This window comes from Oncorhynchus clarkii, chromosome 15, assembly GCF_045791955.1.
Source record: "Oncorhynchus clarkii lewisi isolate Uvic-CL-2024 chromosome 15, UVic_Ocla_1.0, whole genome shotgun sequence".
NCBI classification, from domain to species: domain Eukaryota; kingdom Metazoa; phylum Chordata; class Actinopteri; order Salmoniformes; family Salmonidae; genus Oncorhynchus; species Oncorhynchus clarkii.
In genome coordinates, this window is record NC_092161.1 from 17,702,725 (window position 1) to 17,718,859 (window position 16,135).

Below are 16,135 nucleotides of genomic sequence, written 5' to 3' on the forward strand. Positions count from 1 at the left end.
TTCTCTCCTCTTTCTTGCTTATTCTGTATCTGTATCTCTCCTTCCCCCTTCTTTCTTTCCTTTTTCCATCTACCCCTCTCCTGCATCCTTCTCTTTTGTCCTCTCTCTCCGTCTGTTTTTCGGTCACCGTCTGTCTGTATTAGCTGGATCTCCTGTGATACTGTGTCATAGCATGTTAGCTGGGCCAGATAACAATAGTAGGCATAGTTAGGGATGTGTGCTGGATACAGGATGGGCCTGGGGGGATGGTACAGAAAGCGCCAGTCTAGCATGGAGTTAGAGATTAGCCCCCCCCCCCCCCCCCCCCCCCCCCCCAAACCCTCCCATCGGAGACTGGCCCGGGTGCGGAGAGTGGATAGGGAAACCAAGGGCTTGAATCTGTGTGTTTGATTGGGTAGTGGCTAGGGGCCTATGACTTTACTTGACCATGGACCATAGACACTATTGGTGGCCTGCTGTGATTGGTTTCTTACTCAATTGTTGTTATGCTGAGGATAGAAAGAAAGGGGAGGATATTTCATCCTCTTTCTCCCTCCCGCCGCCCTCTCTTGTCTCATACGAGACAGCCTGTGTTTTATGACATTAAACCTATCATGTCTAGCTAGCGACATCAACTCGGCCAGTATTCTTTCGCTCTCCCTATCACAAGGTCACCCTCTTCCTCCTCCCCTCTGCATTAACCTTCAGCCCCCTCAACCCCTCTAGGCCCTCCTTCCACTCCATAGCCAACCTATGCTCTAGTGCACACTGTGAAGTGCACTGCATACTCACTTCATTTACCATCTTCTGACTCCTCATGTTAACAAGTATGTACGTATGTGGCATCAGTATCTCTTTGCGCATGCCTTGTACTTTTTAAATTTGTTGTAGTGAAAAATGCTAATGCTAGTAGCTAGCTACAGAACATTGTGCTAATGCTAGTAGCTAGCTACAGAACATTGTGCTAATGCTAGTAGCTAGCTACATAACATTGTGCTAATGCTAGTAGCTAGCTACAGAACATTGTGCTAATGCTAGTAGCTAGCTACAGAACATTGTGCTAACGCTAGTAGCTAGCTACAGAACATTGTGCTAACGCTAGTAGCTAGCTACAGAACATTGTGCTAACGCTAGTAGCTAGCTACGGAACATTGTGCTCACGCTAGTAGCTAGCTACGTTATCCTTACATTTTTTTGGACTGGCAACATGTTGCTAGTAAACGTTAATGTAACTTCCTGAATTTAAATGGAATTGACCCCAACCCTGCAAAGTACCGACGCCTTCTTAGTTTTTGTGTATGTTGTGTTCCTGCAGTGATGGAGAGCGCCACAGAAGACAAGCGTCCGGGGGGAGGGGTGAGCGCTGAGTTGAGCACTGTAGAGACTGAGCACTCTGAGGGGCAGGAAACCCCCGACTCCACACACACACAGGACGAGCACACAGGTGAGGGTGGTGTATGTGTCTGTGTCCGTGTCCGAGTGTTCTTGTGTGTGTTGCAAAGCTGGTGTGTGTTAGTTTGCGTATACTAACTGCGGTTTCCTCACTCTTCCCAGGGAGTAATGGAGCTATGGAGGAAGGAGAGGAGGAAGATGAAAATGGAGAGAATATGACAGAGGGCGTGGACTTGTCATCCATCAATGCCATGCTGTCAACGGTGATGAACGCAGGCCAGCTCAACGGCGCCATGGAGCCCTCCTCAGCCCCTGCCTCAACACCTTCCATCTCCATTAGCAAGACCACCCCACCCAGACCCACTAGTGTCAATCGCAATGCCAGGAGAAACACGGTACAAACACACACACACGTAAAAAAAACGAACCGAGGAACAGGGAGAAGACTGAGTCAGTGTGGCATCACATTTGAAATGTGTCAACTGGTTGAAGTAGAAGAGAACAGTACAGTAAAAGCTAGTTTTTCATTGATGGTAAACACCCACTTCTGCAGTAAGAATACGAATCACAACCCTCCCCTGTATCACTATCTGTAATATGTCATTAATGCGTGATATCCTGTGTGTGTGTGTGTGTGTGTGTGTCAGTACCGAGGGATGGGGGGGTGGGTTGTAGGGGCAGGTGAAGAAGCATCCCCCCGTCTCACTCCACAACTCTCGCGTCCCAGCTTCAAACGAATAGCGACAAATGGTCCTTGCCTCTCAATTCCCCTTTTGTCCCCCCGGCCATGAGTTACGTGGTTCCTATTAAAGCATGGGATTGGGGGCCATAATGCTCGGGTGTAGGACAAACAGTTGTCACTTATGACGCGAACACACAGACACACACACACACACACACACACACACACACACACACACACACACACACAGCCTGGAAGAGCCATCCAGGACCAGAGTTGTAGGCCGACCTACCCCTGACATGCAGAGTGTACTTCACATCCCCTTACAGGAGTGAACAGGTTCTCAGGTGCTCACCTCTTGAGGAAACCGGCTTAAAGCCTATTACGTAATTTACCAGATTGTCAGCTCTAACATAGGCCACACACAGCTATAGCATCAACGCATGCTACCAGGTGAAGAGGTTGTCACTAGTGGCCAGCTTGCAGGGTTCACACTGTGCTGTGGTTTGGAAAGAGCAACAGAAAAAAGGTAATGGGGTCACATATTTTGCTGAAAACCTAAAACTCAATTCAGTTCTCATGCGCTCGCTGTCCATCCTGCAGTCTAGACACACACACACACACACACACACACACACACACACACACACACACACACAGGAGAATAAATGATTAAGGATGTTTCTTGACCTCTGTTGCCACACACTATACAGTGGAGTTGAGCACCAGATCACTTGAGTCAGTGTGTGGAGAGAAAATGTCTACAATGCACTGGATGCCAGCGAGACGAAGGGCTGTGAAACAGACTTGAGCCCAAGCCAGCGGTGCAAAGGAACTGAACAATTCCTTTACTAGGCCTCTCCAAGAGAGGAAAAGGAAGTGCTTCCTAGAGATTGTTTTTGAAGATTCTCTCTGTCTGTGTGTGAAAGAAAGTATGCATATTTGTGTGCAAGTCGGTTTTCTGTGTGCATGCATCTAATTTTGTTTCTGCCACCTTTACACTTATACAGTGTGTGCGTGCATGGGGCGATCCATGGCAGTCCAGTGCTATGTTCAGTCAGTCCGAGTTAATTATCAGCTGTAGTGTCAACAGGAGAGAGAGAGAGAGGAAGGTGGGACCTGGGGTGTAGGGTTACACTGAGCTCAAGGTGAAACATCCCCCTCACCATTCTCCACAAACAACATAACACGCATACATGCAAGAAGACAAACGCATCATACCGCACACACACACCCAGGCTACAGGCGAATGAGTGTCAGGGTCAAATCCAAAACTCGCTGGGACTAGCAGGTGCAATTCTCTGTCTAATTTCGACCGCAGAATACAGATCATCAATGGGGGGGTCTGCCAGACAAAAGCAAAGTACATTTTTCACCTATATTATTTTGCCCTGACCATTCTGGTCTTTATTATCAAAAGAATATAAGTAATGACATTGCTGTATATCCCTCCACTCATGCAGAAGGATAGGATGGCAGACCCTATGGTGAATGAAGTCGCCATCAGTGCTTCAGGCCCCACCAACCACAGTCAAACTATACAATAGTTATGAAAGCCACGATTACCAAGTGTTTTTATGGTATAGACTGGTTGGTTGTTTAGCAACAAAACCGATGAATGCGCAACTGTGGGGCGAAACAGGTGGGGTTGGCTTAGATTGTTAACTATTTCGTCTCCAATGTTTACTGAAAACATCAATACATTTGCACAATGAGCAATTGTTTCTCAAATACATCGTTAAAGTTGTTGGTTAGCTAACTAGCGAATTTGAGCCATATTAGCATTGACATGAAATCAGTTAAAACACCTCAAAACAAGACATGGTATCAAGAAAAAGATGACACAAGCTGAAATGAGCCGCTTACGATTCCCCACATGACAGTTCCTTGTCATCATTGCTAGCTATATGGCCATGCAGAATTACAACAACACACAGACATTTGCCCCATTTGAAGCTTGCACATAGTTTTTTTTACTTTGTCAGCCATCCCATCTATTGCCAACCCTCTCAAACTTCTCCCAACGATGAAAGCTTAATAATTTCTAACATACACAGCGATCCACAACGTTTTTTTTTTTTTTTCATGCATCTTTTATACTTTCCAATATCAAATTTAGCCGCAGTGGAAAGTTCTTGTCTCACCTGTCAATGGGATGAATCCCAACGCGCATAACCCAGATCCTCCATTGACACAGTATGCTCCCATCTTGCCTCTCTTATTAGTTGTAACTTGTGGTCTTGTGTGTCTGCTTTACAGGAAGCCAAAGACGTCAATACAGATTTCATCTGTCCGCTGTGTGACAAAGACTGTATGACCCAGCACCAGCTCACTATGCATATCCGACAGGTAACACTACTATTACCATTACTACTTCTACTACTTCTGCTGCTACTCCTACTACCACCACCACCACCACCACTACTACCTCTGCTTCTACTACTACTTCTGCTGCTACTCCTACTACCACCACCACTACTGCTTCTACGACTGCTACTTTTACTCCTACTACCACCACCACTAACTTCTGCTACTTTTACTCCTACTACTACTTCTGCTGCTACTTCTACTACTACCACCACCACTACTACTTCTGCTTCTATTTCTACTAGTACTTCTGCTGCTACTTCTACTCCTACCACCACTACTACTTCTACTACTACTTCTGCTGCTACTCCTACTCCTACTACCACCACCACCACTACTACTTCTGCTTCTACTACTACTACTGTTGCTACTTCTACTCCTTCTACCACCACTACTACTTCTGCTTCCACTACTTCTGCTTCCACTACCGCTACTACTACCGCTGCTACTACCACTACTACTACCACTGCTACTATCGCTACTGCTAATAGTACTGCTACTACCGCTGCTACCACTGCTACTACCACTAATACTACTGCTACTACCACTACCGCTGCTACCACTACCGCTACTAGCACTACAACTACTGCTACTGCTACTACTGCTGCTACCACTAATACTACTGCTACTACCACTACCGGTGCTACCATTACTACCGCTACTACTACGGCTAATACCGCTACTACCGCTAATGCTACTACCGCTGCTACTACCGCTACTACTACTACTGCTACTACTGCCACTACTATTGCTGCTACTACTACTGCTACTGCTGCTACTACCACCGCTACTACTACCACTACTACCACTGCTACTACTGCTACTACCGCTATTACTACTGCTACTACCGCTATTACTACTGCTACTACCGCTATTACTACTGCTACTACCGCTATTACTACTACTGCTACTACTACTGCTACTATCGTTACTACTGCTACTATTACTACCGCTATTACTACTGCTATTACCGCTATTACTACTGCTACTACCTCTATTATTACTACTACTGCTACTACTACTGCTACTATCGTTACTACTGCTACTATTACTACCACTACTACTGCTATTACCGCTACTACTGCTACTACCACTTCCGCTATTACTGCTACTACCACTACCGCTATTACTGCTACTACCACTGCTACTACCACTACCACTGCTTCTACCACCGCTACCACTACCGCTACTACCACTGCTACTACTACTACTGCCACTACCGCTACTACCACTACTACAACTGCTACTACCGCTACTACAACTGCAACTACCGTTGCTACTACTGCTACTACTGCTACTACTACTGCAGCTACTACTGCTACTACTACCGCTACTACCACTACTACTGCTGCAACTACTACTGCTGCTGCTACTACTACTACTACTACTACTACTACTACTACTACTACTACTACTACTACTACTACTACTACTACTACTACTACTACTACTGCTGCTGCTACTGCTGCTGCTACTAGTACTGATACAATTACTACTACTACTACTGCTGCTACCACTACTACTACTACTGCTACTACCACTACTGCTACTACTACTACTACGACTACCGCCACTACTGCTACTGCTACTACCACTACTACTACTACTACTGCTACTACTACTACTGCTACTACAACTACTACTGCTACTACTTCTACTGATACTACTACTGCTACTGCTACTACTACTACTTCCTCTCGCTCTCTGACATTCAGTAATGGAAGTAATAATGTATAATGTGTCGTAATAATATCTCTTTCGCTGTCTCTCCCCTCCCAGCACAACTCTGACAACGGGGCGACGGACCACTCATGCAGCATCTGTGGCAAGGCCCTGAGCTCAGCCAGCTCGCTGGACCGCCACATGCTAGTGCACAGCGGAGAGAGGCCCTACAAGTGCTCCTTCTGCGGCCAGACCTTCACCACCAACGGCAACATGCACAGGTCAGACACGCACACACACTCTGACTCATTCTCCACCTTGCTCAGTATTAAAGGGCTACCTACTAATGTTTAGGCATTGTGGTGGGGGCGGATGTGATTTCTGCATTTGGCGTTGTTTTTATTTTTGCGCATCACACAGAGGCTAGAAGAAAACGTCTCATTGCTAATGTGCGCCTGTACAGCACCTCACAAAATGGACATTAAGAAATTTAGTGGACTGTGTTAACTTCTTGGTGACGGGGCAGTATTTTCACGTCCGGATGAAATGCATGCCCAAATTCAACTGCCTGCTACTCATCCCCAGAATATAAGATATGCATATTATTAGTGGATTTGGATAGAAAACACTCTGAAGTTTCTAAAACGGTTTGATTCATGTCTGTGAGTATAACAGAACGTATTTAGCAGGCAAAACCCCGAGGACATTCAGATTTTTTTGTTTGTTTGAGGTAACTCTCTTTTCAATGGGTTTTCATTGGGAATCCAGATTTCTAAGGGACCTTCTTGAAGTTCATCTCGCTTCCACTGGTTGTCAACAGTCTTTAGAAATTGGTTGAGGTTATTCCTTTGTGTAATGAAGAAGTACGGCCATCTTGAACGAGTGTCACTTGAAGTGTACTGTTAGATAGAGGCGCATGACCAGAAAGACAGTTTGTTTTCTTCCTGTATTGAACAAAGATCATCCCGTCTTCAATTTTATCGATTATTTACGTTAAAAAATACCTAAAGTTGTATTACATAAGTAGTTTGAAATGTTTTGGCAAAGTTTACAGGTAACTTTTGAGATATTTTGTAGTCACGTTGCGCAAGTTGGAACCAGTGTTTTTTCTGGATCAAACGCGCCAAATAAATGGACATTTTGGATATATATCGACGGAATTAATCGAACAAAAGGACCATTTGTGATGTTTATGGGACGTATTGGAGTGCCAACAGAAGAAGCTCGTCAAAGGTAAGGCATTATTTATATTTTTATTTCTGCATTTTTTGTCGCGCCTGCAGGGTTGAAATATGGTTTCTCTCTGTTTACAGATGGGCTATCTTCAGATAATAGCATTGTTTGCTTTTGCCGAAAAGCCTTTTTGAAATCTGACATGTTGGCTGGATTCAGAACAAGTGTAGCTTTAATTTGTTATCTTGCATGTGTGATTTAATGAAAGTTTGATATTTATAGTGATTTATTTGAATTTGGCGCTCTGCATTTTCCCTGGCTTTTGGGAGGTTAAGATTGTATGTCGTTGAAAGGCCCAGAGTATTACCAACACTAAAGCTTTGGTCTTTAAGCCTTTCTGTAAATGGTTCCCTACCCAGGTGTGATAGCAGCACCACCCAAACACTTGTGGAGTACTGCTCCCACATAAAGCCAGCAAAATCCAAGCGTTAGCACCTGTCGCTAACTGCAGACACGCCCTTTACAATAGCCCAGCAGTTGTTATAAAACAAAATAATCTGTAAACAAACAAATATTTTTAGTGCTCAGTTTTTCTCGGAGATAAAGCATTTACAAAAATGATTACCGAAATATTCTGCTTTTACAAAATGTTATACTGTTTGTAAATGAACTAAAATGTCTTGCTCTTATCTTTTAGAATTGACACGCTAACATTGGTCAGGGCAGACCGTTTGCCTGGAGGGGGATGGGGGACTGTGGCACAGAGATAAATATATAGGCGTTGTCGGGGGTTGGGATGCTCTGGGTAAGGTGTGTGTGTGTGTGTGTTGACGCTGTTTAGGCAAAGCAGAGTACAGGAAGTAGGAAAATGACTTTGCCCCACTTCAACACACACACAACAACAACTGTTAGGGCATCTGCTCACAGCATACTTGACTGATGGCAGGGTTAAATACTGACTTCCTCTCTCTCTGCTCTCTTAGGGGTTTTTATTGTGGGTGTGTGTGTTAGAATTGGGGGCTTGAGGTTTAATTGATGTGTGATGTGAGAAGCTCCATCCATCCCTTTTGAGTTGGCCAGCCCTACAACATAAGCTTCTGAAGTTATCCTGATAAAGTGGTGTTGTAAAATCTAAACGGTTGGCTGTTGAATCTATCTGCATGAGAGGGATGCACCAGGACAGTAGTCTGCCTGCTCCGTCGTTGGAGCGCTCATCTTTTCACCCTCATGTGTATGGAATGAAGAGGTGTGGGCAGGAAGGAATGAGTGTAGGCCGAGTCAATCTGAGAGAATACGAGAGTGTGTTTATGTGTTGGTCTCTAGTGTTAAAGAATGCCACTGAATTCTGTGTAGAAGATACTAGGCGATACTAAGATTGTTGCATAAAAAAAATAACGTTGTTTTCTTTGCCTATTCGTGTTCTTTTTCACCATTCTGTTTAGCATTTTCTCAACACTCCAAAAAGAAGCAATGCTTTGGGGCAAGAAAATCAAAGCACAGGGGTGTATACATCAGCGAGTTGTAACATTCAGAAATTGAGTGGTCTCTATTCATCCTATCTGTGACCCTCCTTGTGAATGTTCCACGGTACTGAATTGATCCAGCCCTAGTCTGATGTGATGGAGCTGTCCATGTGGCTGGCAGGGGAGCAGCCATTTTGTTGCCAGAGCATCACATGAAATGGGGCCTGCTGTTGTGAGCCTGTTGCCAAGGAGAGGCATCCTAACCCTACGAAGGGCCTGGCGAATAGACTGATCCAGGGGGTAGTGGATGGGCACTCGGATTAACTCTTTACAGGACAGTGAGGACACTAAAGGGTAGTGGGGAAGAGTGGGATAGAGAAGGTGCGATGGTAAGGAGAAATGCCCTTGGTGTGACATTGCACAAGAGCAGGCGGCATCATTTTGATGCTACAGCGCCCCCTGTCCACCCACTGTGGTGATGCAGTGGATTTTTTTCAGTTTGGATGAGAAGGGAGTTGTTGAATCATCAACCCCCACTGTCAGTTTGAGTCTCTCTCTCTCTCTCTCTCTCTCTCTCTCTCGTAGACTTCGTTGACATGGCAAGTTAAATTACATACATTGTCAAAGTATACATATAACAAAAAATGGTGGGACCAACAGCAATAAGGCATTAATAGTAGTAGTGGAAATATTAATGAGAATAACAATACATTAAAGCAATAGTAGTAGACCAGTCTCTCTCGCTCTTGATAATGAGTTTTGTTGTAACATTGACACTGTTTGAGTTGTTTGATGTCTGAGTGCCTCTCAGTAAAATTACCTCTTCAGTCCTGAAAGTAGTGTTTTTGCAATTTACAGACGACTGCATTATTGCAGTTGTGCGTCAAACCATCAACCAACTAGATAGACTGATGGGAAATGTTTTTTTAGGCAGGTGAATTTAGGAGGATGGCTGAGGTGACACAAAGACAAGTTGGTTTCATCCAATCACGCTGTGCTGACATGACAGCTTAGCTCTCTCGGGATTGGCTGACGCAGTGGTCAGAGTCCAGGGGATGCGGCTGCAGCCTGTCAGGTCCCCAGATGGGTGGCCAGCTCGCTGCCTGCCTGCTATTTCTAAACCAGGCACTGACGGCAGAGTGAAAGCTGAGACCTGTGCTGCCGACCCAACACTGGCTGACCTTTCCTCTCTCATGCTGGCGAATGCATGCGCACGCACACACACACACACACACACACACACACACACACACACACACACACACACACACACACACACACACACACAAAGGCGTGCACACTCACGTCACGGACATACAGTTTTACACAGACAAACACACTTATTGACGCGCACTCACATGCTCGCAGTCACACTCACACAAACACACGTATACACAGATAAAGCTAGAGTACAAATCCATGAATACACACACTATCAAAGTTACTCGCAAACAAGTTCACCCACACAATTGCACAATAATGTACCCACCTTTATTAAAGCAGATGCGCAGGGACAACTTGTGAAGTATGGGTGCACAGTCGCGCACACACAGAAATGTTAGTACACTCAGAGGCCCTATGACTGACTACTGATGTAGGGCTCTGTGGGCTAGGCCAGGTCTGTCAGGGATGTACTGATGTAGGGCTCTGTGGGCTAGGCCAGGTCTGTCAGGGATGTACTGATGTAGGGCTCTGTGGGCTAGGCCAGGTCTGTCAGGGATGTACTGATGTAGGGCTCTGTGGGCTAGGCCAGGCCTGTCAGGGATGTACTGATGTAGAGCTCTGTGGGCTAGCCCCAGGGATGTACTGATGTTGGGCTCTGTGGGCTAGCCCCAGAGATGTGCTGATGTGTTTTCCAGGGTCCTAGTCCTCTTGTCCTCCCTCCCTCCCTCCCTCCCTCCCTTCTCACACACACACACACACTCACACACACACACACACTCACACACACACACACACACACACACACACACACACACACACACACACACACACACACGTGTCCTTAAATCAACTGATGGCATTTGACCTTTCACCAGAAAGAGTAGAGGTGGGAGGAGTTCTGTATGGTTTAGCCCCCCCATTCATTACTCTTCTCCTAGCTCTGCAGTTATCAGTGACCCCCTCTCAAAGTTTAAACTAATGTAATCAGCTTAAGAAGGACACACTCAAGTCACGTACACCTTTGCCTCTATCCCCCTCCCGCAGCTACATTGTCCCCTCCTTTTCCTCCTACATCCTTCCCCCCTCCCCCATAGATAACTCAACTTCCTGTCTTGATTGTCAGGGATAGTCAGGCCTCTCATAATGCCTGTGTGACATTATCTCCTCTCTTCTCTTTTTCTAGTATCTTTCCATCTCACATCTCTATCCATTCGTCTGTCTTTCTCCCTCCCCCTTTCTCTCTGTACACTCCTCCCCGCCCCGCTCTCTCTCTCCCTCCCTCCCCCTCTTGATCTCTGCCTCCATCTCCCTCTCTCCCTCCCTTCCATTCTCTCTGCCATTTGACTCCAGCCCGACAGCTGAATGTTGTGTTGTGAGGAAGAGAAGAGAGGAGGAGAGACAGGAGGAGGAGAAGGGGGAGAGAGAGATTAGCAGCAGGAACAACAAATGCTTCCAGAGGACTCTGTCCCAATAGGATTATTTTTGTGTTCCAATCATCCACCACAGTACTAATAAACATACTCTATGTCCAACTGTATTACTATATCTGAATGCCATGAATAGAGAAATAAATAGCTGAACTACCCCTGTAAATGTTACTAGAGAAGGCAAATTTGATAGACATAATATTACAGGGATGGAGATGACTGCCCTTCATGGTACCCTCAGCCCTTTTCCCTGGCCCGGAGTTAGGTCCTTACATGGACCTGCTGAGCCTGCTGGATAATTGGAGCAACTTAGACTATTACCGCCTTCCCTGCCCTCCTCCCAAGTGTGTGTGTTTGGTGTGCTCGCGGGCCAGAGTATGTGAGCGGAGCTGGATCAGCGAGGAGCGGAGCATGCACAATTTGACTAGTGCTTAACTTCACAAGCTCAGGGCATGCCCGCCCAGCATGCATTTGTAGTCTACTTGTGTGCTGCTATAGCTCCTGTCATGAAGTTCATTAATATCTTCATAAAGAAACTGATAAAACACACATGTGCAAAATCAAGGTTACTTACAAAGATGAGGAGGAGCAAGAGCGGGAGTGCGGTGTCCACAACTATAGAATCATTGTAGAATCTGAAAAGACGCGTATCCTGAAAGCATAATGGTGTACTAGGTTCACATGCTAACATAAAGGAACGAGGTGGGTAGCTAACTAAGTGTGTCATTGTAGCAAAGTATTTCTAAACTCAAAATCAGATCTCTTAAGTTTCCTTCATTTGGGTTCTATTTTCTATACAATAGGCTATCATTGATTTTGGCCCAATAGGCCTGACCTCTTTCAAGGAGCTTTCTGTTTTGATAAGGTTATTTTGCCTGAAACCTTTAGGCCTACCTATAGATTTAAAAAATAATAACTCTGCATCCCTACACAGCCTGGCAAGAGTGACCCGAAGGGTGTTCAGCATCCGCAGTGCCTGTATTCTCCCCTGCTGGCCGGCTCTCCAGACACTATCACATGAGCCTGAAGCCACAGACTCTGACCAAACTTGTGTTTCTAAAAGTGAATTCAAAGGCATTTTTTATTTAATTCTAACTTAGTTTTACTATATGCACTATTAATAGACTATAATGATTTAATACAACAAAATGTTGTTTAAATGCTGAGCGTTTAATGTCCCTGCCAGCCTAGTGTGTCGCATACGCAAGTGCTTCACAACGTATTTCTTTGTAGACTATAGCCTTGAAATAATAGGCTAGTAATATGGCCTAAATAATTATTTTTTTTTCCTTCTCAGGCTACATGTCTGGCTCCTGTACAGTGTTGATATGCTGTTTAATATGACATGTGGCCTATTTGAAATGATGAGCGCTTCTTACAGTCACCTTTTCCTGTTGTTTTAAGAAATACTTTTCATAAAAATGATATGGTTTGGTTTCAATACTTCAAAATCAAATGGTAGGTTCAGGTAGTCACAAAAATAGTGTTGCTTAAATGGGGATTCTAATGAATGGATGGAATTTGGAACAGCATTTTTTTTCTTCTGTGAGCGAGAAGCGGGATTTCCGACCGCTCAACCCCGCTCACATACTCTGGCGTGTGCGTGCGGAGATTATTGAGCCCAGCTCCCCAATCTGGCAACCCTCCAAGCTGTCTCTTCAGTAGATCTGAAGTTCTGGGAATGAAATAAGTGATGTACATCAATCCAGCATTTGTTTTTAGGATCTTTACTGTAATACACCTTTCAAACCATTCTGGTGGCAGAATTTGTTGTAACTTCTCAAGGGATATGTTTTGTGTTGGACTGTGATGTTATGCCTTTCATAGACTCCTGTTGGCTCATCTATTAGCACTGGGCAGAACATTTTGCCTGCATGTTATGTGGCTTAACAAGTGGATTATTTTGTTGTTCAGTTGCTTAGTAACCTGGGCCTACTGCCGATCAAAAGCCTGTGACTTGTCTTAATCAACCAATGGGATTTTGTTTCACTGAATCTCCGTCTGTATATTTGGTTAATTCTCTGGCTGGGCAAAGAAGTGGAGGTGGTATAGCTCATCTGTCACTGATCAGAAACATTTAGAAATGCAATAATGTGGCCTAAATGAAGAGTAGGCCTATTATTTTGCTCGATGGCGTATAGGCAACTCCAAAAGCCTGCGGAGGTTGTGAAGTATGAACTCAAGTAAGACCCAAATAATTTGGAAAATATAGACTGCTGTTATTTTCAATAGGTGTCATGATGAAGATACGCTCAATGTAAGAACCTACGCCTGCTCCCTAACAAGGCAGAGTGAGGGTAGGAAAGAGATGAAACATGATGAAAAGCCGCACGGGCTTGCCTTGGACTCTGTTTCAAAATGTATATATATTTTTATGACCTCAGTTCCACACGTTGCCATGAAGTTGCGTGGGAAACATATTTGTTGTCTTTTTATTATGTTTCATAATATTCTTAGCCTATTATAAAATGTGTGTTGACTGTAATCAGGCTAAGTGTGTCTCGTCTGTTTAATGAACATAATAACTATTGATTGCATGTGCATGCCGCAGCCATATGGGCTGCACAGACCAGTAACAAATTAAACTCAAAATATTTGATTAGTCTTAGGTTTCTTAGGACCTGCCTAAACGTGATATCCAATTGGTAGTTAGTCTTGTCCCATCGCTTCAACTCCCATACGGACTCGGGAGAGGCGAAGGTCGAGAGCCTTGCGTCCCCTGAAACACGACCCGCCAAGCCGCAGTGCTTCTTGACACACTACCCGGTTAACCCGGAAGCCTGCCGCACCAATGAGTTGGAGGAAACAACAACTGGTGACCTGAAGTCAGCGTACATGCACCCCGGACGCCACAAGGAGTCGCTAGAGCAAGATGGGACTAGGACATCCCAGCTGGCCAAACCCTCCCCTAACCCGGACGATGCTGGGCCAATTGTGCGCCGTCTCACGGGTCACCCGGTCGCAGCCGGCTGCAACACAGCCTGGGATTGAACCCAGATCTGTTGTGACGCCTCTAGCACTGCGATGCAGTGACTGAGACCGCTGCGCCAGTCGGGAGCCCATGGATTTTTTTAAATGGACGCCCACCCACATCTTCACACCACTACTGCCACTCGTCCCCAGCATGCCGACACGCGCACGGGCCATATACAAAAGGCATGTTCAGGCAAGAATGTGTCTGTTTGTAAAGGGGTCATAAAAAAATATATATATATATAACGACCATAGTCAACGACCATAGTTGTAGCCTGAGTGCCAGTCTTTTTCTGCTCTCCTGCCAACTCTTAATGGAATTGTCATGCCAAATAGCTTGCCAATGGAACCTGGCTATAGAAGTCTGCTTTAAATCACAAACTGATCTGGGACCTGGCTACTTGTTCTGTTCTGATGTCTTTTCTCCTTCTCTCCTCCCTGCAGACACATGAAGATCCACGACAAAGACCCAGCCGGCGTCATTCCTATTAGCCCCCCCTCGCCCACCAAGAGACGCCGCCCCTCCGCCAAGAGGAGGTCAGCCATGGACGAGGACACAGAGCGAGGCGACGAACTGCCCAACAAAAAGGTAATGCACACATACACACACACAGTCCACTCCACCGCATTACATTCCCAGTTAAGTCATTGTTATTGTTACCTGTGTGTGTGTCCAGGTGCTAGAGGAGAGTGTGTTGGAGGAACTGGGATCAGGCCAGGGGGATGATGAGGTGTTGCCGTGCCCGATCTGCTTCAAGACCTTTGGCTGCAAATACGACCTGGAAGTCCACATGGACACACACCCTGACACCACTCTCAGGTACTAGAGCCTAAAACACACACACACACACACAGTGGAATTACATTGATGGCATAAACGCAATACAACACTCTGCGTGTAGTTGATGTAGGAGTTAATAAATTGTCACCAAAATATCAAGCAAATCAACAGTTAGATAGAATTAATGACATAATGTATGGTGATAAATCCTGTAACAGTAGTGGTTATAAAGCCCCCCCAATGTCAGGTTTCAATGCTAGGGTCACAGGCCGAATGACCTCTACCCTCTCTCCACCCAGGTCCTAAAGACATGGTTCTCCATCACACTGCTAAAGGCCACCTCTGTGGCATATTACTCATTGGGAAGACATTTGCATTTAAAATGGTTTTAAACGCTTTGTTATCATGGATTAACCCATCAAATCACCTTCAGACTAAATGTTTCACTTGACAGAGTTTAACTTCAAAGCACTGTGCTGCAAGGCCAATTTTGACCCCTCTCTTCAGGCCCTGAGGCCTAAAAAGTGGGAAAAGTCGTCAGGAAGGCTATCCCCGGAAAGGGCGGGAGAGATGGAGTTGGGGGTTTAATGAGTCAGAGGGGAGGCGTCGTGATGCGGTTGGCTGGACAATGGAAGGGGGAGGGGAGCGGTTTTCCATGGACAAATCACGATCTCCAGATCACCATAGCGACTCAATTCCAAACTCAAACCCCAACTTGGGTTGAATGGATAGCCGCGCATAACTCACATATAGGAATGTATTTGTCTGAACTGAAAAGGAGACAGATGCAGCTTTCTGTAGTTGAGTTGGGCAGCAATCTGATTATTGTAGGAAGTGCTGCAAATTTAGCCCTAATCCTAGTTAATCACAAGAGTTGAGAGGGCCAGTTAATAGGATATGGCTGCACTGGCTGGCTTGGGTACCCCGGTGTACACCATTTCTAAGAAGCTGAGAAACGACGCATTTGGCATGCAGTAACACACCGGAGAGACACACACACACCTTTATTCTATTCTATTGAGCCATTTACTTTTATCTTTGTATTCTTATATTTTATTTATTATTGTTGCGT

At 45.3% G+C, this 16,135-nt stretch overlaps 1 protein-coding gene across 5 annotated transcripts in view; it reads left to right on the forward strand.

The window, feature by feature from the left end:
- The window catches only part of LOC139366994 (ras-responsive element-binding protein 1-like), a 76,527-nt gene that overhangs the window by 46,882 nt on the left and 13,510 nt on the right, over nucleotides 1-16,135 (forward strand). For all 5 annotated transcript variants that reach the window (XM_071104832.1, XM_071104835.1, XM_071104836.1 and 2 more), the window contains 6 exons: nucleotides 1,295-1,423; nucleotides 1,534-1,766; nucleotides 4,313-4,402; nucleotides 6,200-6,363; nucleotides 14,727-14,871; nucleotides 14,960-15,102. In XM_071104832.1, coding sequence (XP_070960933.1) covers nucleotides 1,295-1,423; nucleotides 1,534-1,766; nucleotides 4,313-4,402; nucleotides 6,200-6,363; nucleotides 14,727-14,871; nucleotides 14,960-15,102 — 904 coding nt within the window. The remainder of the gene's footprint in view (nucleotides 1-1,294; nucleotides 1,424-1,533; nucleotides 1,767-4,312; nucleotides 4,403-6,199; nucleotides 6,364-14,726; nucleotides 14,872-14,959; nucleotides 15,103-16,135) is intronic.